This window comes from Salvelinus sp. IW2-2015, linkage group LG4q.1:29 (assembly GCF_002910315.2).
Source record: "Salvelinus sp. IW2-2015 linkage group LG4q.1:29, ASM291031v2, whole genome shotgun sequence".
NCBI classification, from domain to species: Eukaryota; Metazoa; Chordata; class Actinopteri; order Salmoniformes; family Salmonidae; genus Salvelinus; species Salvelinus sp. IW2-2015.
The window spans coordinates 7,641,401-7,667,677 of record NC_036842.1 but is presented as its reverse complement, the minus strand read 5'-3'; the positions used below and the strand labels follow the sequence as shown (position 1 = coordinate 7,667,677).

Here is a 26,277-nt window from a genome sequence, read left to right as displayed (position 1 = left end):
TTGGTGTAACAGAGGTAGTACAGTCAACTCCTGGCAGCTGAGGCAGTTGTGACAGACAGTGTGCACTAAACTAGAGCATGTAGTTATCAGGAGCTATTCAAATAGAAGTAGTTGAAATCTGTATTACACTTAAACAGAGTTTGCACACTTATCAGGAGTTGACTGTTCATCTTAACAATATCCAATCCATTAGAGGATTGTGAACAACAACTCAATTCCAAGGGGCTTTTTGGCGTGGGAAACCTATGTGGGCGTTGCCAAAGCAAGTGAAATAAATAAACAAAAATGACAGTGGAAACTGTGGTGTGGTAGGCCAGGGTTAGGTTAATGACTGAACTAACTGGGCCTCAACCCTGCTCACTCCTCCCCCCTTACCCCCTCACCCCCTCACCTTTTCTTATCAACAAACACAGGAAACAGGCCTGATGATTAGCCAGGCACGTAGGGATGTGCATCTTTCCCTTTCAAGACGATTCGATATGTATCTAGATACATGTGCTCTGATACGATACAGGAATGCTACGTTTTGGTTTGAAACGATTCAATGCGATTCGGTTTGATTAGAGGAACGAATCGATGCGATTCGGTTTGATTAGAGGAACGAATCGATGCGATTCGGTTTGATGCGATAAGATTCGATGCATTAACAGTTGTTGCATAAACACATACATTTTTCATTCTAAATTAAAATCTGCTGCTGATGGAGCTCATGAGCTGGGCCTCTCTGAGCTGGATCTGTCTGAGCTTACTCTCACCCTGTGTGTGTGTGTGTGTGTGTGTGTGTGTGTGTGTGTGTGTGTGTGTGTGTGTGTGTGTGTGTGTGTGTGTGTGTGTGTGTGTGTGTGTGTGTGTGTGTGTGTAAATTATGTACAGAGTTTACAAAACATAAAAACATTAGGAACACCTTCCTAATATTGAGTTGCACTCCATTTTGCCTCAGAACAGCCTCAAATCATTGGGACTACAAGGCACCGAAAATGCTCCACAGGGATGCTGCTCCAAGTTGGCTGGATGCCTTTTGGTGGTGGACCATTCTTGGTACACAAGGGAAACTGTTGAGCGTGAAAAACCCAGCAGCATTGCAGTTCTTGACACAATCAAACCGGTGCGTCTGGCACCTTACTACCATACCCCTTTCAAAGGCACTTCAATATTATGTCTTGCCCATAGACCCTCTAAATGGTACACATACACAATCCATGTCTCAATTGTCTCAAGGTTTAAAAATCCTTCTTTAACATGTCTCCTCCCCTTCATCTATGCTGATTGAAGTGGATTTAACAAGTGACATCAATAAGATATCATAGCTTTCACCTGGATTCATGTAATGGAAATGTTTTGTACGCTCAGTGTATATGTCTATGGTGTTTGCAGTCACCTGAGCTGAGCCATAAGGGAGACTAGTGGGCATCTACCACCCCACTATCAGATTGGGGGAGGGGGGGCAATGCAGCCTGTTTTTCACCATCACTTACTTGTCATTTTTCCAGATTAAAATAGTTTGAGCTAGTAATGTGTAAATATTTATCTTTAAAAATGATCTATGACATAGCCAATGAATATATAGCTTTGAATTTCACCCCCGTCTCAAAATTGAATGGTTTTGACTGTTTGGAAGTTTTTCTGGAGCGCTTCTCCTCCTGCTTGGACCATGTAGTGCCGCTTGCAAAAGTGATTGCTGTCCTCGTTTTGAAATGATCAACTTTACCCTGTATATCTAAAAATGACCATATACACTGATTGTTTAAAGCAAAAACACAATTTTCAAATTACATTGATTCAAATTACAACAGTGCACAGTTTGACTCGGGGTTGATTGGCATGCAAAATGACTTGTAGATCAATGACTGTCAACGTACTTACATGTTTAGTTCATACACTGAAGGAGAGGACAGTGGTCACAAAATATGAGATGTATTTTTTGGAAGGTAGAAAGAAAATAATATGAGCAAAAATTGTCAGTGAACCGACGATTCGTAACGTTTGAATCGATTTTCTGACCAATGAACGCTAAATTTGTATCGGTTTGGGGTCCCACCGACCGATGCACTCATCTTAAACATTTGAACCTGTGGGGATTCCTTACATCCTTACAGCCAGGCCATAACACACACAGCTGCACCAACGCTCAGATACACACATCTGATTGGCCCTGGGGGTTGATGACAGCCCAAATGACAGCCCCTGGGGGTTGATGACACCTCAAATAACAAAAGTGAATGTAGCCAGTGGGCAACAACAACAACATCATAATAAAGGTTCTCTGGATAAGTATAAGCTAAGGCTCCCTGTTGCTATGGGGAGAGGGAGTAACCATGGTAACCAACACTAGGCGATGTGGATAGCCTCACCTGGGGCTTATTCACAAGGGTGCCATGTTTATAGAGTGCTGAGATGGAAATGTGTTATCTAGAACAGACATGGTACTAAGAATAACAAATCCTATCAGCTCTATACTGTATATTTCTATCTGCAATGTTTCTGATCTATACATTGGCTTACCTTAAAGCACAGACCTTTAGTCCACTAAGTATACATCAGTGGCAGTCAGTGCCATTTAAGATGAGGAAGGACGATAATTGTTTTTTATGAACATGGCCTTATTTCTAATACAGCATATTGGGTGACTGTCATTCATATTCCATTCATCCAGTTCAATGTCACATCGATAGGTTTAGGCTACTACATGATACTCAAATTTTCCCTATACCCATCATGAGGTTGCTACAACCTAGCCTATGAAATAAAGTTTACAACGTAGGTGCACACAGGTCAAGAGAAATATTTGAGGTGACAGACAGTGACACATGGGCAGACAGTGGCACATTCAATACCACCTTGCACACTCTTGCCTGCATCTAGCTGATCTAGGGTGCAATTCTATTGGACAAATTCATGTATGTTTATCCCCGTTTCGTTCCGCTTGCTTCCGATTAAGAAACGTTTTTCAACAGAATCCGCTAAATGAATATACCCCTGATCACAAGTAAACACAGTTCACTTTCATAGCAGCCACGTTGTATTCCTTCTTGCATCTACATGCTCTCCTCCTCTCACCTTCTCCCTTCGCTTGTGGACTTCAGTGCACAACACATCAGTTGTCTGTGACCAGGCGAAAAAACCTTTCCAAGCCAAACCATATCATAACCACTAACCGCTACACACAGCTAAATTAGCTAAAGTAACATCATAGTCAACATAGCTACTAGAACTAACAAGTTAGTAAATCCGCTCCAATCATGCAGTACAGTGTACAGTCAGTAAGCAGTTTAGCAGTTACACCGGTGGGCCCCAGTGGCAATAAATTAATTAAACAAAAAGCTTACCTTCACTTGGAAGAGTTCCAGTGTTGGATAGTCATAGCCCACTAGCTAACATATTATCCCTCTGTTTGAGCCAGGTGTTTGAGTACGCTAAACTAGATAGCTGCAGTTCTCCCTCTCTCTCTCTCTCTCTCACTTCTCCTCCATTTTTGAAGAAATTAATTTGTTCAAAACTGTTCAACTATTGTTTTTCTCTCTCTCTGAGTCAACTACTCACCACATTTTATGCACTGCAGTGCTAGCTAGCTGTAGCGTATGCTTTCAGTACTAGATTGATTCTCTGATCCTTTGATCAGGTGGACAATATGTTGTTTCATGCTGCAAGAGCTCTGATAGGTTCGAGGACGTCCTCCAGAAGTTGTCATAATTACTATGTGAGTCTATGGAAGGGGGTGAGAACCATGAGCCTCCTAGGTTTTGTATTGAAGTCAATGTACCCAGAGGAGGACGGAAGCTAGCTGTCCTCCAGCTACACCATGGTGCTACCCTACAGAGTTTTGTTGAGGCTACTGTCGAGTGAATATATTTAGTATAGTTTTATCTAAAGAGGATAACTTTTAAAATGTGTCACTATTTTTATGAAATTCACTGAGGAACCTCCACTGGTACACAGAAAGGCCTGTCTGTTTGTTACCCATCCTCATCAAATAAATGTGTGTGTTTGGACACCAAAACACATTGAGACACTATTTTACTGTAATAGAGGAGAAGCTACCTTTTCTAACGATACCCTTTTTATGTCTCAACTACTCAAATTGCACACAGAGAAGACACTACTAAAATGAGAGTATCAATGAAGATTGATTCTGGAAAATGAATGCCCAGTTTGCAGAGCCCAGTTTGCAGTACTTTAAAGTAAAAATACTTTAAAGTACTACTTAAGTCATTTTGGGGGGTATCTGTACTTTACTTTACTATTTTGGACAACTTTTACATTTACTTCACTACATTCCTAAAGAAAATATTGTACTTCTTACTCCATACATTTTCCCTGAGAACCAAACGCACTCTTACATTTTGAATGCTTAGCAGGACAGGAAAATGGTCAAATTCATGCACTTATCAAGAGAACACGTGGTCATCCCTACTGTCTCTGATCTGGCAGACTCACTAAACACAAAAGCATCTTTTGTAAATAATGTCTGAGTGTTGGAGTGTGCCCCTGGCTATCCATACATTTTAAAAACAAGAAAATAGTGCCATCTGCTTTGCCCCTTTACCCCTACCTACATGTACATATTATCTCAATTAGCTCAACTAAGCTGTTCCTCAGCACATTGACTCGGTACCTGTATCCCCTGTATATACTGTAGCCTTGTTATTGTTAGTATATTGTGTTACTTTAGTTTATTTAGTAAATAAATATTTTCTTAACTCTATTTTTCTTAAAACTGCATTGTTGGTTAAGGGTTTGTAAGTAATCATTTCACGGTAAGGTCTACACCTGTTGTAGTCGGTGCATGTGACAAATACATTTTGATTTGATTAATATACAGATTTTTAAAGGATTTATACTTTTACTTTTGATACTTGAATACATGTAAAAACCAAAATACTTTTAGACTTTTACTCAAGTAGAATTTCACTGGCTGACTTTCATTTTTACTTGAGTAACTTTTTATTAAGGTATCTAAACTTTTACTCAAGTATGACAATTGGGTACTTTTCCCACCACTGCCAGTTTGTCGCGTGCGTCTTAGCAGTAACACATACTGCTAGCAGCATTTTAGCCTAAGACTGTTATACTAGCTGTGTAGTCAATGTTTTAGAAATGTGCAATAAGCAGAAAACACAATTATATTAGGAATTGGCAACTCGTTCTCATTCTGAGAAATAAGGTAGGCCACTTGATTTCAACATCTGAGCAAAGTGGACACGCTAACATGCTTTTCRAACAGTTGGAGAYGGACAAAAGGGTGTGTTCATRACAATTCAACTGTTCAACCTTGTTAGCTAACAGATAGATCCAAGTTGGCTAAACTTGAAATATAAAGACTAGCTGGCTAATCACCAGCATGTGGGCTTGAGAGATTGTTGATGAGACCTGTGTTCATTTTCTATAGCCTAATGCCTGCTACAAGAAGTTAGTCATTATTAGTGAATGTGCATTATGCAGATTCYAGTTMAAATTGAAACAAAAAAGGTMATTTTCATAGACAGACTTGAAAACCAGATCAGTGATTATTGCMAAAAAAATAGCAGGCTAAACTATTTTGATAAAATAATTGAATTATTAGTGGGTCTTATGGTTGTGGAAGGCTTATATTTAKCCTAGGTATAACTTCATTTCTGACTGTTTGAAATGCAGTGTGTTTGTTTTGTGCCGCTACCATGTTGCACACACTGTATATAGACTTTTCTATTGTGTTATTGACTGTACGTTTGTTTATTCCATGTGTAACTCTGTGTTGCTGTTTGTGTCGCACTGCTTTGCTTTATCTTGGCCAGGTTGCAGTTGTAAATGAGTACTTTCACCTTAAATAAAGGTGAAATAAAAAATAAAGAAAAACGTTGTGCTGCTACCATGTTGTGTTTTCTACCATGCTGTGTTGTCATGTGTTGCTGCCATGCTAGGTTGTTGTCTTAGGTCTCTCTGTATGTCGTATTGTGGTGTCTTTCTTGTCGTGATGTGTGTTTTGTCCTATATTAAAACACATTTTATCCCAGCCCCCGTCCCTGCAGGAGGCCTTTTGCCTTTTGGTAGGCCGTCTTTGTAAACAAGAATTTGTTCTTAACTGACTTGCCTAGTTAAATAAAGGTTAAATACAAAAATAAAAAAGTATTTGACCTTTAAATTGTACAACAACGCTTATTTAGAGAAAATATATATTTTTTAATCAAGATACTGTATATATCGTGAATCGCCCATAAGTTTGAAAAAATGTAGATATCATTTATAGGCCATATGGTCCAGCACTAGGTGGAGTTCTGCCAAACACAGACTGAGATGGTACTGTACCCTGGCAGTGTACCATGGGCAATTACTACAGAACAACACACACACATACAGGGGCGATAAAGAGGCCCAGACACACACACACACACACACGACCAAATCTGGGTCAGATAAATTCACCTCTCTATTAAGTCTCTTTGTTCTCCTCTCCCTGGAAGGGAATCATCCTGTCAGACAGACAACAGACGGCCAGGCTTCAGCCACCTCTGACAGACAGACAACAGGACAAAGACATGGGAACTACACAACCATTAACCATACAGAACATCAAGAGCTGCACCTAAACTCTGAGGAACAAACACTCAACATGGAGGGCTGAATCTTGACTTGAGATTTGTGCATGTGCTTTAACTCAAGACATTCATTTAAATCACTCATTGATCATGCAATGGAAGATTTGAGTGAAAAAGGTTTGAGTTACAGAGACAGCTCTGAGGTTAGGATTCAGCGGTCAGAGAAGACAAAATGAGGTGACCGACAATAGCTTGTCCTGTCAGACATTCTAACAGTGCGTCACTGTGAGTGTGTTCCAGAACCCCTCGAGCCATTTTGATAATGAATAGCTTGATTAACTATAAACTGGCACAGATATCTCTATTACACCACTATTGCACGTGCGCACACAAACACACAAACACACACACACACACACATACACACCTTAAGCCAGGAATAGCTGGCTTTTGGCCTATAAAAAAATGGAAAAGCTGATAAATAAAAGTAGCACCAGTCAATTTCCCTGGAGAAGAAGAAAAAATCCCATTGTGAAATAATGCTTTTTAGCCTATTCCTTGATGGAAATACCAGTCTATGGAACTTCATTTGACTGGTCATGCTTATCGGTCTRAAGGTTCATTTGCATAATTTAGTGGAATTAAATTGGCGCGTATACATTATATTTGTTATGTATCTTATTTATCACACGTACAGATACAGAGCCTTTCAGCGTAAAATCTGACTGTCAGTTGTTGCATATTAGATCTCCCTTCTTTCTAAATGTCRAACGGATATTTTAATTTCTGTCCCTCGCATGTGCGGTGCGCTTTTGACAACRGTGTTTTCCGGGCTAATTGCATTATGGAAAAACAGTTGTGCGTAGCCTACTGCCTTGTGCGCATTGCTGCGCTTATTATCAACATTTTAAGTTAAACAATCTGATCTGTTGGATCAGACTCGTTGCTTTTTAACTTTTTTTTATCGTAGCCTAGTCCTATATATATATGAATTTGGGATCTATCATCCCGTAACTGTCCCAGAGTCTGTTAACCTGTCTARCCCCCCCACATTCCACTGAAAAGGCAGCGTGCGAAATTCAAAACATATTTTTTAGAAATATTTAACTTTCACACATTAACAAGTCCAATACAGCAAATGAAAGATAAACATCTTGTGAATCCAGCCAACATGTCCGATTTTTAAAATGTTTTACAGCGAAAACACCACGTATATTTATGTTAGCTCACCACCAAATACAAAAAAGCACAGACATTTCTTTCACAGCACAGGTAGCTTGCACAAAACCCCCAAATAGAGATAGAATTAGTCACTAACCAAGAAACAACTTCTTCAGATGACAGTCTTATAACATGTTATACAATAAATCTATGTTTTGTTCGAAAAATCTGCATATTTCAGGTATAATCATAGTTTTACATTGCAGCTACAATCACAAATAGCACCGAGCAGCAAGAATAACTACAGAGAGCAACGTGAAATACCTAAATACTCATCATAAACATTTATGAAAAATACATGGTGTACAGCAAATGAAAGATAAACATCTTGTGAATCCAGCCAATATTTCTGATTTTTGAAGTGTTTTACAGCAAACACAATATAGCATTATATTAGCGTACCACAATAGCCAACCACACAACCGCATTCATTCACCAAAGGTAGCGATCGCAAAAAAACAGCAAAAGATATAAAAATTATCACTAACCTTGACAAACTTCATCAGATGACAGTCCTATAACATCATGTTACACAATACATATATGTTTTGTTCGAAAATGTGCATATTTAGCGGTACAAATCGTGGTTTTACAATGTGAATACGTAGCCAACTGCACAAAATTATCCGGATATATTTTCTGACACTCACCTAATCTAATCAAAGACCTCATCATAAACTTTACTACAAAATACATGTTGTCAGCAAATGAAAGATACACTAGTTCTTAATGCAATCGCCTGTGTTATAATTCTAAAAATAACTTTAGTACGACATACAGCTTACGTTATAGCGAGACAGCGCCTGCTGAGGGGGAAAATAGTACTAAACATTTTCCACAGAAATACGAAAATAATCATAAATGGTTACTACTTTTGCTGAGCTTCCATCAGAATGTTGTACAAGGAGTCCTTTGTCCAGAATAATCGTTGTTTGGTGTTAGAATGTCCTCTTCTCCTGTCGAATTAGCAACCAAAGCTAGCCAAGTGGCGCGAAGTTGTCCATCTTCACCAAACGCAGAGAACGGAAAACGCCAAAACTCCCGATAAACGTTCAATAATCTGATAAAACTATATTGAAAAAACATACTTTACGATGATATTATCACATGTATCAAATAAAATCAAAGCCGGAGATATTAGCCGTCTATACCGAAAGCTTTTCAGAAGGCAATCCAGGGTTCCTTCCCGCGCCTTGCTGAACAAAGGAAATTTGGGGTCACGTCATTCCAAGAGCTCTTGTCGACCTCAGATCAAGCTAGACACCCATTCCACCTCCCACTGCCTGTTGACATCTAGTGGAAGGCGTATGATGTGCATGTATATCCATAGATTTCAAGCAAATGAATAGGAAGGCCCTGGAACAGAGCCTCGATTTCAGATTTTTCACTTCCTGACAGGAAGTTTGCTGCAAAATGAGTTATGTTTTACTCACAGATATAATTCAAACGGTTTTAGAAACTTGAGTGTTTTCTATCCAATAGTAATAATAATATGCATATTGTACGATCTAGAATAGAATACGAGGCCGTTTAAATTGGGCACGATTTTTCCCAAAGTGAAAATAGCGCCCCCTATCCAAAGAAGTTAAGAATAGGCTATTTCCTTCTCAACAAGCTGACCAATAGAATAGGTCAACTTTTCTACTATGGGGATAGTAGATTGACATAATGTTGCTGTTCGTTACTCATCTTATTGGCCGAGGGGAAAGTAAATGTGGACAGTTATTCTAACATCTTCAGAGTACACCTCAGAATTCGATAAGAAGGACAGCACATCGTTGCTTCCTCTATTTACATGTTCTGTTCATGTGAATTACCATCATCTAAACGTGCTTCCTGTCATTCTGAGCACCGTTGTGGATGCCCTAATCAGGTTACGCAACCAATGCATATGGATCCGGTACATTTCTCAAATGTCCAATAATGAAAATGCTGCCGGTCAAATGTCCTGTGCCACATTTTCCTAATGGAAACCCTATCAACTCACTCGCACGCACGCACGCACACACACACACCACACACAACAGCCTCCATTTGTAGAGTATGTACATTCTTGCTGACGTGGTGTGGGTAGAGGGATGTCCACATTGCGTTTACATAGGTACAGATGTAAACAGAGTTGCAAGCTGCTACACCTGCCAGGCTTTCATAGGTACAGATGTAAACAGAGTTGCATGCTGACTACACCGGCCAGGCTTTACAAACAGAGTTGCATACTGCTACACGGCCAGGCTTTACATAGGTACAGATGTAAACAGAGTTGCATACTGACTACACCGGCCAGGCTTTACATAGGTACAGATGTAAACAGAGTTGCATACTGACTACACCGGCCAGGCTTTACAAACAGAGTTGCATACTGACTACACGGCCAGGCTTTACATATGTACAGATGTAAACAGAGTTGCATACTGACTACACCGGCCAGGCTTTACATAGGTACAGATGTAAACAGAGTTGCATACTGACTATACCGGCCAGGCTTTACATATGTACAGATGTAAACAGAGTTGCATACTGACTATACCGGCCAGGCTTTACATAGGTACAGATGTAAACAGAGTTGCATACTGACTATACCGGCCAGGCTTTACATATGTACAGATGTAAACAGAGTTGCATGCTGACTATACCGGCAGGCTTTACATATGTACAGATGTAAACAGAGTTGCATGCTGACTACACCGGCCAGGCTTTACATAGGTACAGATGTAAACAGAGTTGCATACTGACTATACCGGCCAGGCTTTTATTTTTATTATTTATTTATTTTACCGTTATTTTACCAGGTAAGTTGACTGAGAACACGTTCTCATTTGCAGCAACGACCTGGGGAATAGTTACAGGGGAGAGGAGGGGGATGAATGAGCCAATTGTAAACTGGGGATTATTAGGTGACCGTGATGGTTGAGGGCCAGATTGGGAATTTAGCAGGCTTTACATAGGTACATGATGTAAACAGAGTTGCATACTGACTACACCCGCCAGGCGTGAGCGCCAACGCGTGCATATTGATTTTGTCCATCTACACCAGACCCGACCATAACATGCCGGTAAAAATATCAAAACCAACCGTGAACCAACTATATTAATTTGGGTGCATGTCAAACCGCAGGGCTCTCCAGAGGGTGGTGCGGTCTGCCAAACGCATCATTGGGGGCAAACTACCTGCCCACCAGAACACCTACAGGAAGGCCAAAAAGATAATCAAGGACAATAACCACCCGAGCCACTGCCTGTTCACCCCGCTATCATCCAGAAGGTGAGGTCAGTACAGGGGCATCAAAGCTGGGACCGAGAGACTGAATAACATTCCAATGCCTTGATTCCATCCGAAATACACAGCGAACTTATTTAATACTTTACCCCCCCAGATTGGTAAAATGAGTTGTGGTATTGAGTAGAAACTACAATTGAATTACTGAAAATGTATGAATTCAGTGTATTGTTAATTATTTTGGATATCATCTAGGCCTATAAACAGGACGATTTACTAAGTGGAGAACATTAAACCTTTTTTAACATTAAACCTGTCTTTCCTAGAGATGAAAGTCTTATTTACAGTTTTAGTGCAATATACACTACCAGTCAAAAGTTTTAGAACACCTAAAGGTTTAAAAAAAAAAAAACTATTTTATACATTGTAGAATAATAGTGAAGACATCAAAACTATGAAATAACACATATGGAATCATGAAGTAACCAAAAAAGTGTTAAATACATCAAGATATATTTGATTTTTTAGATTCTTCAAGGTAGCCACCCTTTGCCTTGATAACAGCTTTAATACTCTTGGAATTTTCTCAACCAGCTTCACCTGGAATGCTTTTCCAACAGTCTTGAAGTAGTAGCCACATATGTTGAGCACTTGTTGGCTGCTTTTCCTTCACTCTGTGGTCCGACTCATCCCAAACCAACTCAATTTGGTTGCGGTCGGGGGATTGTGGAGGCCAGGTCATCTGATGCAGCACTACATCACTCTCCTTCTTGGTAAAATAGCCATTACACAGCCTGGAGGTGTGTTGGGTCATTGTCCAGTTGAAAAACAAACGATAGTCCCACTAAGCCCAAACCAGATGGGATGGCATATCGCTGCAGAATGCTGTGGTAGCCATGCTGGTTAAGTGTGCCTTGAATTCTAAATAAATCACAGACAGTGTCACCAGCAAAGCACCCACACACCATAACACCTCCTCCTCTATGCTTTACGATGGGAAATACACATGCAGAGATCATCTGTTCACCCACACCGTGTCTCACAAAGACAAGGCAGTCGGAACCAAAAATCTCATATTTGGACACCAGACCAAAGCACAAATTTCCACCAGCCTAATGTCCATTGCTCGTGTTTCTTGGCCCAAGCAAGTTTCTTAGTGTCCTTTAGTAGTGGTTTCTTTGCAGCAATTTGAACATGGCCTGATTCACACAGTCTCCTCTGAACAGTTGATGTTGAGATGTGTCTGTTACTTGAAACACAGAGTGATGGTTGCTGATAATGGGCCTCTGTACGCCTATGTAGATATTCCATTAAAAAACAGCCATTTCCAGCTACAATAGTCATTTACAACATGAACAATGTCTACACTGTATTTCGGATCAATTTAATGTTATTTTTATGGACAAAAAAATCAGCTTTTCTGTCATAAATAAGGATATTTCTAAGTGACCCCAAACTTTTGAATGGTAGTGTAGGAGATCGACTTTATTCAGTTAGTTCGACACCTTTTATGAACTAGTCAACACTTGCTGTTCAAACGTCAGTCAAAGCATAGTAAATAGCCTATGCACCATGACTCCATGGCTGGCTATGGGCTATAGGAAACACGCGAAAGAAAAAGAATGTGCCAGAAAACAATAATTAGGCTAAGTGGATTTCGACTCATCGTTACCACTTAGAGCCCCACAAAGGAGGTGTCATAATACCCATAACACCTAGTGGTCAAACAGGGAAATAGTTCCTTCCGACACCCTTCCGTCAGTGGCAATGTAGCGATACACACACATTCCTAGTTGTCTATGGTAATCTATACTCTCCACTTCACACTTCTGGCTGACATAAAAATAACCTGCTAATGTAATGAATGTAGAGCATGTTCATAGCCTTATTACTTTCCAACAGTGAGTTTATAGATATATTGTGGTGTGTGTGTGTGTGTGTGTGTGTGTGTGTGTGTGTGTACTTCCATTATCCACTCACCATGGAAGAAGCTCTTGACCTTGAGGTATCCCACGCTGAGCCGGAGGACGGCCAGTTTGTCCAGCCGACCCCTGACCTCTTGGGAGAAGGGCAGAAGGCCAGTCAGCCGGTCCAGCTCCCCGTTCAGACGGTCCCGGTGACATTTAGACGTGTTGGTCATCACCACACCGTCCCCTGGAGCAGGCGTCAGACTGAGGACAGGCAGGAGAGGGGAGGGGAGGGTAGGGGGGATTTAGGAATTTACTGAACAGAGCTGAAATACTGCAGCTGATTTTCAGAGGCTTTAGCTCAGAGGGCTAACAGACTGAGTCCAGATAAGAGAGGATGAGGGGCGGTTAGGAATCTACTGAACATAGACTGTGGAGTAATGCATGTGATTGTCAGAGGCTTTAGCTCGGTGAGCTAACACAGTCTTGTGGTGTACAGATGACCCAGGTTCAAAACTAGTCAGTCAGTCATTATTGACATGATCTGGATACCTTGAGGTGATGCCCATCAGCTATTGGGGCCGTTCAGGAGAGGAGGAGAAGTATAATAGATTTGATACCTGGTCAGTCAAACTTATGTTTATGTAATCTGTCCTGAAATATCCTGTCTCTGTAGTCAACAGAAGGCTGAGCTACTGTTTCAGGGCAATTTCTCTACACCAGTTCCTTGACTAAACAACAAAAGGCGTGTTCACGCTGCACCTTAGGCCAGGGATAAGAGCTCCAGAATCACGGTGTCAAAATAACCAGTGACACGGGTCAAGAACAACATATAGAATTTTCACCATAACAAAAAAAGATTGCAGTTTTGAAACTGCAGTAAAAGTGAAGGAACTGCAATCGACTGTGGTATTTTGGATGCAGTATTTTCAGCGTACGGCAATGTCAATGGACATTGTTAAAACGAGTGCTTCGTAAATTCACTCTGGCTATCTGCTCGGATTTCAGAACACTCTTGTCTGAATGTACCAGAGCGCAGAATAACTGATGAATTTACAAACTCTCAACACCCGTTGAATATGGCCAGTGTCAGTAAATGTTGGAGGAAAATAACGTAATTCAATTCTTGCCAGCAGCACAGTTAGTCACGAACGTTTTGGATAACATGGAAAAAGCCTTACCAGCTCTGCTAGGGTGAGTAGAATGGTAAGAGTGAGGATGTGTTCTCTTATTTGTGTCTGGAAGTAGCTAGCAAGCTAGCCAACTTTAGCGTGTTAGCTTGGGTGCTTGACTGCCTTTGATCCAGAGAGCTTGGATCAACCCTGCTCCTTGGCCAGAGCGGGCAGTGTGTGCGCTGAACAGTCTGAATTTCCAAAACACCCAAAGTCGTAAAATGTCTAACTAGTCATGTGTTATGCTAACAAGCTAGCAAGAGGCTGCATAGCAACAGCATCAACTTCCGGTAGACATGCGAAGCTCAACTGAAAGGTTACCATTTGTTTACTGTATACTAAAACGAACTAATAGCATATAGTATGAGGTATATACTCACTAAGCATGTAGTATATAGTATATTAGTATGGGTATTCAAACACAGCTTGGGTTCATGAGTATATTGATAAAATGTATACATCTGTTTTGATTGCAGGTTTGAAACCTGTTATTAACATGGATATTGCAGGGGTAGCGGAAAACTCCCGAACGTAGTGTGTGGGGCCGTTGGTCATTCAAAAAGTGTAGGGGCAATATTGGCTACATTTACAACAGGAAAAGTATTATATTTAGTGGGGACACAGGCAGAATCGAGAGAATGATTGAGAAGGCTTCTGAGTTAAAGGAAACAAAGATGTAAATTGGTTTAAGATTTAGCAAAGTGTAAACAAACTAAATGTTTATTTTCTCTATTAGGAGAGGATGGGTGTCCCAATCTCTCTCTTTGAAATGTTGCCTTGGGAGAACAGAACAAATTCTGCAGTTTTATAAGTATAAAGGTATTCGGATTTGGCCGTAAAGGGAGCTCCCAAATAAGTAAGGCCTGGCCATTGGTTTCTTTGTTTTTTCCCTACGTTTTACCACACATACCAGCACGCACACACAACTCACCTGTTATGAATATTTGTTAAGTGGTGTTAATACCATGTTTGATTTATTGTGTGGGGAATTATGGAATGATTTGAAATGTTTTAAATGGGTTTGGAAGAACAGGGAAAGAAAAGGGAAAGAAAATACTTAATAGGGCTGACTGACCTATGACCTCTGTTCTGACTTCCTGGTGAGGCCTGATCACCCTCACTAGAAAGACTGAAGACATTGGGTGAGATTTAACTTCACTACGGTAGGGGGCAGCATTGGGAATTTTGGATGAAAAGCGTGCCCAAATTAAACTGCCTGCTACTCAGCCATAAAAGCTAGAATATGCATATAATTAGTAGATTTGGATAGAAAACACTCTAAAGTTTCTAAAACTGTTTGAATGATGTCTGTGAGTATAAAATAACTCATATGGCAGGCAAAAACCAGAGAAAAAATCCAACCAGGAAGTGGGAAATCTGAGGTTTGTAGTTTTTCAACTCTTGGCTTATCGAATACACAGTGTCTATGGGGTCATATTGTACTTCCTAAGGCTTCCACTAGATGTCAACAGTCTTTAGAACCTTGTTTGATGCTTCTACTGTGAGGTGGAGGCAAATGAGAGGGGAATGAGTCAGAGGTCTGCCAGAGAGCCACGAACTCAGTCTCGCGCGTTCACGTGAGAGCGAGCTCTGTTCCATTGCAATTCTACAGACAAAGGAATTCTCCGGTTGGAACATTATTGAAGATTTATGTTAAAAACATCCTAAAGATTGATTCTATACTTCGTTTGACATGTTTCTACGGACTGTAATATAACTTTTTTGACTTTTCGTCCGTACTATCCGCTGGACTTGCACGCGCGTCGAGAGTTTGGATTGTGTACTGGACACGCAAACAACAAGGAGGTATTTGGACATAAATGATGGACATTATCGAACAAAACAAACATTTATTGTGGAACTGGGATTCCTGGGAGTGCATTCTGATGAAGATCATCAAAGGTAAGTGAATATTTATAATGCTATTTCTGACTTCTGTTGACTCCAACATGGCGTATATCTGTTTGGCTTGATTTGTCGTCTGAGCGCCGTACTCAGATTATTGCATGGTTTGCTTTTTCCATAAAGTTTTTTTGAAATCTGATACAGCGGTTGCATTAAGGAGAAGTGGATCTAAAATTCCATGCATAACAGTTGTATCTTTTAGCAATGTTTATTATGAGTATTTCTGTAAATTGATGTGGCTCTCTGCAAAATCACAGGATATTTTGGAACTACTGAACATAACGCGCCAATGTAAACTCAGATTTTTGGATATAAATATAAACTTTACTGAACAAAACATACATGTATTGTGTAACATGAAGTCCTATGAGTGTCATCTGATGAAGATCATCAAAGGTTAGTGATTAATTTTATCTCTATTTCTGCTTTTTGTGACTCCTCTCTTTGGCTGGAAAAATGGCTGTGTTTTTCTGTGACTTGGCTCTGACCTAACATAATTGTTTGGTGTGCTTTCGTCGTAAAGCCTTTTTGAAATCGGACACTGTGGCTAGATTTACAACAAGTGTATCTTTAAAATGGTGTAAAATACTTGTATGTTTGAGGAATTTTAATTATGGGATTTCTGTTGTTTTGAATTTGGCGCCCTGCAGTTTCACTGGCTGTTGACGAGGTGGGACGCTACCGTCCCACATACACTAGTGAGGTAAAATGGGCTATGTAAACACTAATAATTAGGAAGAAGTATACATTTAGCAATAGTCCTGTGTGTGATTCGGAACACGAGAATGAGAGAGAGAGAGAGCACTGCATTGATTGAGGGACACCTGTCTCTAGTCTATTTTACCATTACCTTATGGGATACAATTATTTCTTTACGGAGTTTGTGGTGGCATTTTTCTGCTTTACCAAATGAGGAGAGTTACAAACTACACACCAGTCAGAATTATACTTAAATTACATCTTTAATAATAATAAGAGCTTTGCAATAGCCTTTTTTGACTTTCAATGATGCGCTATCTCTAATGATCCATTGAAAAGTACCAACAGAAAAGTACAAAGATCTTTTATAGCCAAGATACACCCCTCTCAACTTACATGACGAATCACAGATCTTAGGAACAGTTCACAAAGGTTAAGATTTGTATGAAAAATATCTATAAAACATAGCAGAGAGTTACTGCTGTGTCAACAGTTCTCATTGTAAAGACCAGTGTCTGGCCCCCTCACTCCAAAAGGGAACCGTCTCTCCCTGATAAGGCATAGAACAGAACCATTAGCTCATGTTATCTGGAATGCTCTTTAGGCTTTATTACCCAAAAACATCGTAAATCTCCTCTGTCAGTGCTATCTCATAGAGGCCCATCCTCAGTGGAACACACACACAATACTCTATTCTGTCGAATGTAACAACTATTATAAATGTAATACAAACAATATAACATAATCTTACAATTTTCCACGACAAGTTATCAAGAGTTGTAATTCTAATTTGATTTGTTATTCTAATTTGGTTATTTTTGATTTAACAGGCAGTGTTGTTGTTTTTAATTACTGGTCCCCTGGGGCCTTTGGTAAATATACGTTTTTCCCACCTCTAGTATATATGAAGAAGTGTATTGCTGTTGTTGTGTTGTTTGTTTGTTTTGTCTTGTTCCGACTGTACAGCAGACCTCACCAGATTGGGTCTGCTGTACAGTCGGAATTTCTCCCTAAGGGATAACTCTGCGGGGAGGTCGTCAGTATGATAAGGGAGTATAAGCGAATTTGAAAAATGGTTTCAACAAGTGTGTTGTTATGCTCTTTGACATTTGTTTTGGGAATGTTGTATTAAGAAAATTGGGAAGGTAATAATTTGTCATACGGTAAATCGTTTTAATGTATCAAAAATGCCTTAAACTGTTGTTTTGGTCGGTCCTCTTTCGAAGTTATGGAGAAGGTGACCACAGATGGTGTCTAGATGCATGGAAGGGATAGATTGATAGTCAAGAACAGTGTGAACCTCAACACCCCTAACCGGCTGAAGAAATGGAGTTCACTACGGCCTTGTCCTTCAACACTCCTACCATGAGACCTGAGTCCGAGCCAGCAACCTGTGCACAACATCCAGTCGAAGCTATCAACTGCCTTTTCTTGCATACTTTTTCCCCCTTCTGAGAGTGAATTGCACTATGTGAAGGGTTGAAACTCAATGACAACGGAAGTCATTTACAATTGTAATGTACTAAGTGTAAGAAAGTCTTTCCTTTTCCCTCATGTTAATGCTTGTTTAATGAAAATGCTTGTAAGTTATTTTCTATAAGGTTGAGACTTAGTCTCAAAAGGGACAAAATGTTATGGAAAATTAAATAATTAGTCATGCTATCCTGTGTTTTACTGCTTAAAGAATAGTCTATTTTTATATGCTAGTGTTTTTCTAACCTGATACAAACTAGTCTTTGTGGGACTAAGTCATAAGAGTGGGCGTATAGCTAAGGTCCATTTGGGAGCGACCACAGCATGTGACATCCTGTGGGTTTACTATCTACAGAAAGTCACATGTATGGAAACTTGCAGAAAGGAGCACATTATAGTGTTTTCTGTTGTGAATGCAGTTAGACGGTTGAGCCCTCAGGCTAACAACCTCGTCCTATCTTAAATCTGCACAGACAACTAATTGCCTTTTACACACTATCTGCTGACTGCCACGTATACAAAAAGGATGTGCTTCTCTATAAAAGTTGAGAACTTTTCGTTGAGCTTTCAACTATGCACTGTTGAGTGGATTATTGATTCTCCATTTCTGCAAATCTTATAATAAAGTGTTGTTTAAAAGAATATGCAGTTTCTTTCTTCCTAGAGAATTTCTGATACACTTCTCACTAGTGTTGCACGACTGAGGGATTTTTGGAGTCAACCTTATTATTGCAGAGTCATACTAGGAAGCAGGGCCAGTCCGGGCCATTCTGCCACCCTAGGCGAGACCAAAAAATTGCCTATTTTCCAGATGTTGAAGTTAGGTTCAATTTAAATTCTGAATGAAAGATGGAAAGACATCATTTATAGACGTCTATGTTTGGGCCAAACCAAGGCTGATCCAGACCGGACCAAATCGGAACCAAACATAGACATCTATGATTGGTTCAGATATGGTTCGGATATGACCAAAAACCAACGTCTGTGGACGTGGAAAACAAGGCATGCACCAAAACAATATGTCCAAAAGGCGTCGGCCCCTGCTTACTGAGGTATAGCCTACCATGTCTGCCCCCAATGGAATTTTATGAATGCCATCCATGTGGTAGGCCCACTGTTTGTAAAACAGGCCATTGCATTGGCTTTTTTAGACCTGATTCCTCAGACTAATCAATTTGGCTATTTAAGCTCTGAATATCAGCTACCCAACTTTATCAGGAGGAGTTATCCTGAGCCTATTTATGTGTTTACACAGGAAATGCAGAAGTATTCTCTTTTTCACTATCATCAGCTCGTCAAAAATTGAAACCAATGATCATGACAATTGAGCCAACGGGAGTAGCCTGATTGTACATTCCATATTGTCCATTTTACATTTACATTTAAGTCATTTAGCAGACGCTCTTATCCAGAGCGACTTACAAATTGGTGCATTCACCTTATGATATCCAAGTGGAACAACCACTTTACAATAGTGCATCTAACTCTTTTAGGGGGGGGGGGGGTTAGAAGGATTACTTTATCTCTATCCTAGGTATTCCTTAAAGAGGTGGGTTTCAGGTGTCTCCGGAAGGTGGTGATTGACTCCGCTGACCTGGCGTCGTGAGGGAGTTTGTTCCACCATTGGGGTGCCAGAGCAGCGAACAGTTTTGACTGGGCTGAGCGGGAACTGTACTTCCTCAGAGGTAGGGAGGCGAGCAGGCCAGAGGTGGATGAACGCAGTGCCTTTGTTTGGGTGTAGGGCCTGATCAGAGCCTGAAGGTACGGAGGTGCCGTTCCCTCACAGCTCCGTAGGCAAGCACCATGGTCTTGTAGCGGATGCGAGCTTCAACTGGAAGCCAGTGGAGAGAGCGGAGGAGCGGGGTGACGTGAGAGAACTTGGGAAGGTTGAACACCAGACGGGCTGCGGCGTTCTGGATGAGTTGTAGGGGTTTAATGGCACAGGCAGGGAGCCCAGCCAACAGCGAGTTGCAGTAATCCAGCGGGAGATGACAAGTGCCATGATTAGGACCTGCGCCGCTTCCTGTGTGAGGCAGGGTCGTACTCTGCGAATGTTGTAGAGCATGAACCTACAGGAACGGGTCACCGCCTTGATGTTAGTTGAGAAGACAGGGTGTTGTCCAGGATCACGCCAAGGTTCTTAGCATCTGGGAGGAGGACACAATGGAGTTGTCAACCGTGATGGAAGATCATGGAACGGGCAGTCCTTCCCCGGGAGGAAGAGCAGCTCCGTCTTGCCGAGGTTCAGCTTGAGGTGGTGATCCGTCATCCACACTGTCTGCCAGAATGCAGAGATGCGATTCGCCACCTGGTTATCAGAAGGGGGAAAGGAAAGATTAATTGTGTGTCGTCTGCATAGCAATGATAGGAGAACCATGTGAGGATATGACAGAGCCAAGTGACTTGGTGTATAGCGAGAATGGAGAGGGCTAGAAAAGAGCCCTGGGGGACACCAGTGGTGGAGCACGGGCCGCGCCGGAGATGCCCAACTCGGAGAGGGTGGAGAGGAGGATCTGATGGTTCACAGTATCAAAGGCCGCGATAGGTCTAGAAGGATGAGAGCAGAGGGAGAGAGGTTAGCTTAGCAGTGCGGAGCGCCTCCGTGAACGAGAAGAGCAGTCTCAGTTGAATGACTAGTCTTGAAACCTGACTGATTTGGATCAAGAAGGTCATTCTGAGAGAGATAGCAGGAGAGCTGGCCAAGGACGGCACGTTCAAGAGTTTTGGAGAGAAAAGAAAGAAGGGATACTTGTCTGTAGTTGTTGACATCGGAGGGATCGAGTGTAGGTTTTTTCAGAAGGGGTGCAACTCTCGCTCTCTTGAAGACGGAAGGGACGTAGCCAGCGGTCAAGGATGAGTTGATGAGCGAGGTGAGGTAAGGGAAGGTCTCCGGAAATGGTCTGGAGAAGAGAGGAGGGGATAGGGTCAAGCGGCAGGTTGTTGGGCGGCCGGCCGTCACAAGACGCGAGATTCATCTGGAGAGAGAGGGGAGAAAGAGGTCAAAGCACAGGGTAGGGCAGTGTGAGAGAAACCAGCGGTGTCGTTTGACTTAGCAAACGAGGATCGGATGTCGTCGACCTTCTTTTCAAATGGTTGACGAAGTCATCCGCAGAGAGGGAGGAGGGGGGGGTGGGGGGGGGCGGGGGCGGGGGGGGGGAAGGCATTCAGGAGGGAGGAGAAGGTGGCAAAGAGCTTCCTAGGGTTAGAGGCAGATGCTTGGAATTTAGAGTGGTAGAAAGTGGCTTTAGCAGCAGAGACAGAAGAGGAGAATGTAGAGAGGAGGGAGTGAAAGGATGCCAGGTCCGCAGGYAGGCGAGTTTTCCTCCATTTCCGCTCGGCTGCCCGGAGCCCTGTTCTGTGAGCTCGCAATGAGTCGTCGAGCCACGGAGCAGGAGGGGAGGACCGAGCCGGCCTGGAGGATTTTAATTTGACCTGTCTTGTTTTTAGGATAGGATAGGCTATGATGTTTGTTAACATGTCAACGCATTCTTTATTTGATTGGGCACCATTTATGTTAGGCTATTTGATTGGAGAAACCTGCATGATGTAAAAAGTTCCAGTCTCATTACATTGTCATACATTTTATCTCCAGCCTGTAGGCTACAGAAAAGGCCACATACTCTTTCTGCTAAAGGATTTGTTAGATAATTTTTTGGACATGACGCTGGTGGAGAGCTGCATTTCTCCAACAGCACCTGGGAGAGGCACGCTGGGAATGGACAAGATAAATATTTTACGTCCCTGTTTTATGTGTTGTCGGAGGTGAGTCTTGGTCAGTTTAGCTCAGAAAATGACTTAGCCTATAAAAGGCCTATTTTCTTTGAATATAGAAGGCGAGGTGTAGGAACTACAATATTTCAGTGGTATTTCTGCTGTGCACAGTCTTGACGGATCCCAATGGGATGATGAAATATCGGCCCGCGCAGAGAAGCACGAGACTGAATTTTACTCAACTTTCTAGAGTTTTCCCCCTTTGATAGTGTTAACTATGTTTCCCATTACTGTGGGAATTGTGATTGAATCAACGCAATATTAGCCACTTTCAATGCAACAAACCTAAACAAAACGAACTATGCGAGACTTAGTATGTAAAACTATGCAAGTGATTTTGTTGTAGGCAGAATGCATCAGAGTAGGATTATATTGCATTGACACTCAGCCCGTACTGCAGCATAACCAATCAGAGCTGCAGTAGGCCTATATGCAAATAGACCATTGCTATATATGGATCTGTGCCAGTCACTTTGAACTGGACTGTGTTTACAGCATGAGCGGTCGTGAGTAGATGCACTTGTTTTGAGATCAAAGCGAGAGCTGCTTGTAGCCACATGTGCACATTTGTTCATATCCTTTGCTAGTTAGTGAGTTATTTGCTAGTTAGTGAGTTATTAGCCAGTCATAGATCATTTGTAGTCAGCAATGGTGGAGTGATTGCTTCCTACAAGAGCACAAAACGTGTACATCTTTGAAAAGCGGGTCCGACAAAGAGCTTTTTTTTGTCTTAAAGTGGCAGTGTTGTATTTTGATACAGGCTTGAATAAGCTAAGTAGCCAATAGGCAGAGGGTAGCATAATAATGCATTATATTTTGTAAAGTGGTTTGCATCAAACAAAACAACAACATTTTCAGTCACCTCCTTGTCTGAATGACAAGTGGATAAACAGGTTAACGTCAAGCCCTGCATGTTAAAATGTTATGCGACACATTTTCTCCATTGTTTTTGATGGTAGGCCACTCTGGTAGGCCTACAAAATCTAATCAAACACTTCATGAGGGCCCATGAGCTCATGTTGCRCAACATTTCTAAAGGCTATGCAATTGCGTGAGAAAACAGAGTGATGGCCTTGATTAAAAAGAGGAGGATCACATCAGCTTTATATAGGCTAGGCCTACTATATTTATTTCTCGACTTTACTAATATTAAGCACATTGCTTCTCTTTAACAGGAGTATAGTCTACCTGGCTGGCATGAAAATGAACCACGGGAAAAATGTTCTCCATTCGCTATTTAAGTGCAAAGATGACATGTATTGTTTTCCCTTACCCGGTTTGAGACAGGTGCATGATAATGGTCCATTCTAAATCATAACACATTTCACACATATATTATTTATTAAATGTAAAGACAATATTAAATTAAGAATAGTCTGATGGGTGACAATATTAGTCTATCACTTGTGAATTATATTTTAGCACTTCAGCAAGAAATAGCGCATGCCTTTTTTAATATCTATATTTATACAAAGTCCCTTAAAATGAAATATCTAATTGACCATGTGACCTAGACACCTCAAACCAACGTTGCAATGTTCACAGGGTTGGGACATACATAGCACAGGCTTTGGTTATTTGAAAAAAATATGTATATATATTTTCCCTTCAATTTATTAGTTAAATGTGTGACTTAAAACTTCAATTGCTCCTTGATCACATGACCTAGGCACTTCAAAGCAACTTTGTATTGTTCAAAGGGGAGGGAAACACATTGCACAGCCTTTGGTTCTCCCAAATACCACTTACACGATTTTATAGAAATATTTGAAAGTATATCATTTCAATAGCTCTCAACCACATGACTTAGCAACCTAATTTCAACTCTCATTCGTTCCTTACATAGAGAGCTATGTTGCACAAAATCTTTCCACTTGTTTTTTTATATCTATATTTATACAAAGTCACTTAAAATTCAATAGCTAATTGACCATGTGACCTAGACACCTCAAACCAAAGTTGGAATGTTCACAGGAGAGGGACATACAGTGCATTTTGGAAAGTATTCAGACCCTTTATCCTCATCAATTTACACACAATACCCCATAATGACAAAGCAAAAACATGTTTTTAGATATTTTTGCAAATGTATTAAAAATAAAAACAGAAATACCTTATTTACATAATTATTCAGGCCCTTTGCTATGAAACTCTAAATTAAGCTCAGGTGCATCCTGTTTCCATTGATCATCCTTGAAATGTTTCTACAACTTAATTGGAGTCCACCTGTGGTAARTTCAATTGATTGGACATGATTTGGAAAGGCACACACCTGTCTATATAAGGTCCCACAGTTGACAGTACATGTCAGAGCAAAAACCAGGCCATGAGTTCGAATAAATGGTCTGTAGAGCTCCGAGACAAGATTATGTTGAGGCACATTTCTGCAGCATTGAAGGTCCCCAAGAACACAGTGGCCTCCATCATTCTTAATTTAAAGAAGTTTAGAACCACCAATACTCTTCCTAGAGATATATCGAAACTCAAACCAACTTTACCACGGTCCGGGACCGACATGGGACACTAATGACTTTGAACCTAATCTAAGAGACGTGCATGACCAGAAGCAGAAAGCAGTGAATACATTGTACATTTATAAGTATATTATGCTTACCTTTTCTGGACGGGTTTCTTCCTCTTCTTCGCCGCATAGATACCCTCATCCCCCAACATGGTGACTTTGACTTTTCAAAATAAATTAAAATCAATCAAGTTTAAGTTTTCCTCCACAGTTTACCCGCGTAACTTGAAGAACATTAAACGCAAAACACACATGAAGCAGCCGACATTCCAAATGTGAACAGAAAAGTTCGCGTACTTTCTGCTGGTCCAAACGCCCTTGGCTATCTGCTTTGTTGTTTTGCGGTCGATTAAACGTTGGTCTGGTGGGGGTCCTACTCCTATTTGTCCACTCCAAAGTCACCAAATCTCCACTTCAGTCCCTCAAATGTGAAAATTGTCCGGTCTGTTCCCGAGACGCTAAAAGGGTCTTCTTCTTGCACGAGGTTTCAACCAATTGAAATCTCTGTAGCATAGAGCTGTGCCGCACCGAAAATTATTGGTGTAAATTCACTAACGTTGCCATTGTTCTTAATAAAAGCATTATATTCTGCAGCAGCAGTGACAACATCAACGACGTATGAGACAGAGACCAGTACAGAATCAGTGTGSGGTGATGGTGAATATTATGACTTTCACTTTTCTCGAGGCATAAGTCATAAATAAGTGTGTAACAATAACCTCTGCTGGCAGGGCCATRGCTAGGGTCTGGGTTTTAGTGAGGTCCGGACTAGGTCTTCCCATCCTATATATTTTTTAACGTTTAAGGTCATTTCGACTGCTGCATTTCTATAGTCTACAATTTAAAAACTCTAAAATGCTATTTTGAGTAATGCAAAAACAAGCAAAAATGACCCAAGCCATTATCATTCATTTTTTATAATTTTGGAGGGGTTTAGAAACTCTGTATTTTTATTTATTTTTATTACATTTCAAATTATAATACAATAACGGAAAAAAATATATAGGACATCACTACACGTATATTTTCTCTGAAGAAACATAAAATAACATTAAAGTAAAATAATAAAATTACTACACATGATTTGAGTTTCAAAAGTTAAAGCACCTACAATAAAATAAATAAAGTAAGGTCAGGGGTTACAAATGTACAAACCTATGAGAGTTCAAATCAAATCAAACTTTATTTGTCACATGTGCCGAATACAACAGGTGTAGTAGACCTTACCGTGAAATGCTTACTTACAAGCCCTTAACCAACAATGCAGTTCAAGAAAGAGTTAAGAAAATTTTTACCAAATAAAGTAAAGTGAAACATAATTAAAAGTCACCCCCAGTCTGTTATATCTGGAGTATTTCTCCTGTCTTATCCGGTGTCCTGTGTGAATTTAAGTATGCTCTCTCTAATTCTCTCTTTCTTTCTTTCTCTCTCTCGGAGGACCTGAGCCCTAGAACCATGCCTCAGGACTACCTGGCATGATGACTCCTTGCTGTCCCCAGTCCACCTGGCCGTGCTGCTGCTCCAGTTTCAACTGTTCTGATGCGTTTTGGAACCCTGACTGTTCACTGGACGTGCCTAGTGCCAGACCTGCTGTTTTCAACTCTCTAGAGGACAGCAGGAGCGGTAGAGATACTCTCAATGATCGGCTATGAAAAGCCAACTGCATTCTTCCTGAGTGCCTGACCTGTTGCACCCTCCGACAACTACTGTGATTATTATTCTTTGACCATGCTGTCATTTATGAACATTTGAACATCTTGGCCATGTTCTGTTGATATCCTCCACCGCGGCCACAGCCAGAAGAGGACCGGCCACCCCCCATTGCCTGGTTCTCTCTAGGTTTTTCCTAGTTTTGGCCTTTCATGGGAGTTTTTCCTAG

At 40.9% G+C, this 26,277-nt stretch overlaps 1 protein-coding gene across 1 annotated transcript in view; it reads right to left on the bottom strand.

Moving 5' to 3' along the window:
* The window catches only part of LOC111961346 (aryl hydrocarbon receptor-like), a 34,775-nt gene extending 9,749 nt beyond the window's left edge, over nt 1–25,026 (bottom strand). Inside the window, exons 1-2 of the mRNA XM_023983538.2 lie at nt 24,492–25,026; nt 12,931–13,121 (exon numbers count right to left, since the gene is read on the bottom strand). Coding sequence (XP_023839306.1) covers nt 12,931–13,121; nt 24,492–24,550 — 250 coding nt within the window. The 5' untranslated portion in view covers nt 24,551–25,026. The remainder of the gene's footprint in view (nt 1–12,930; nt 13,122–24,491) is intronic.
* Nucleotides 25,027–26,277: the final 1,251 nt, after the last annotated feature.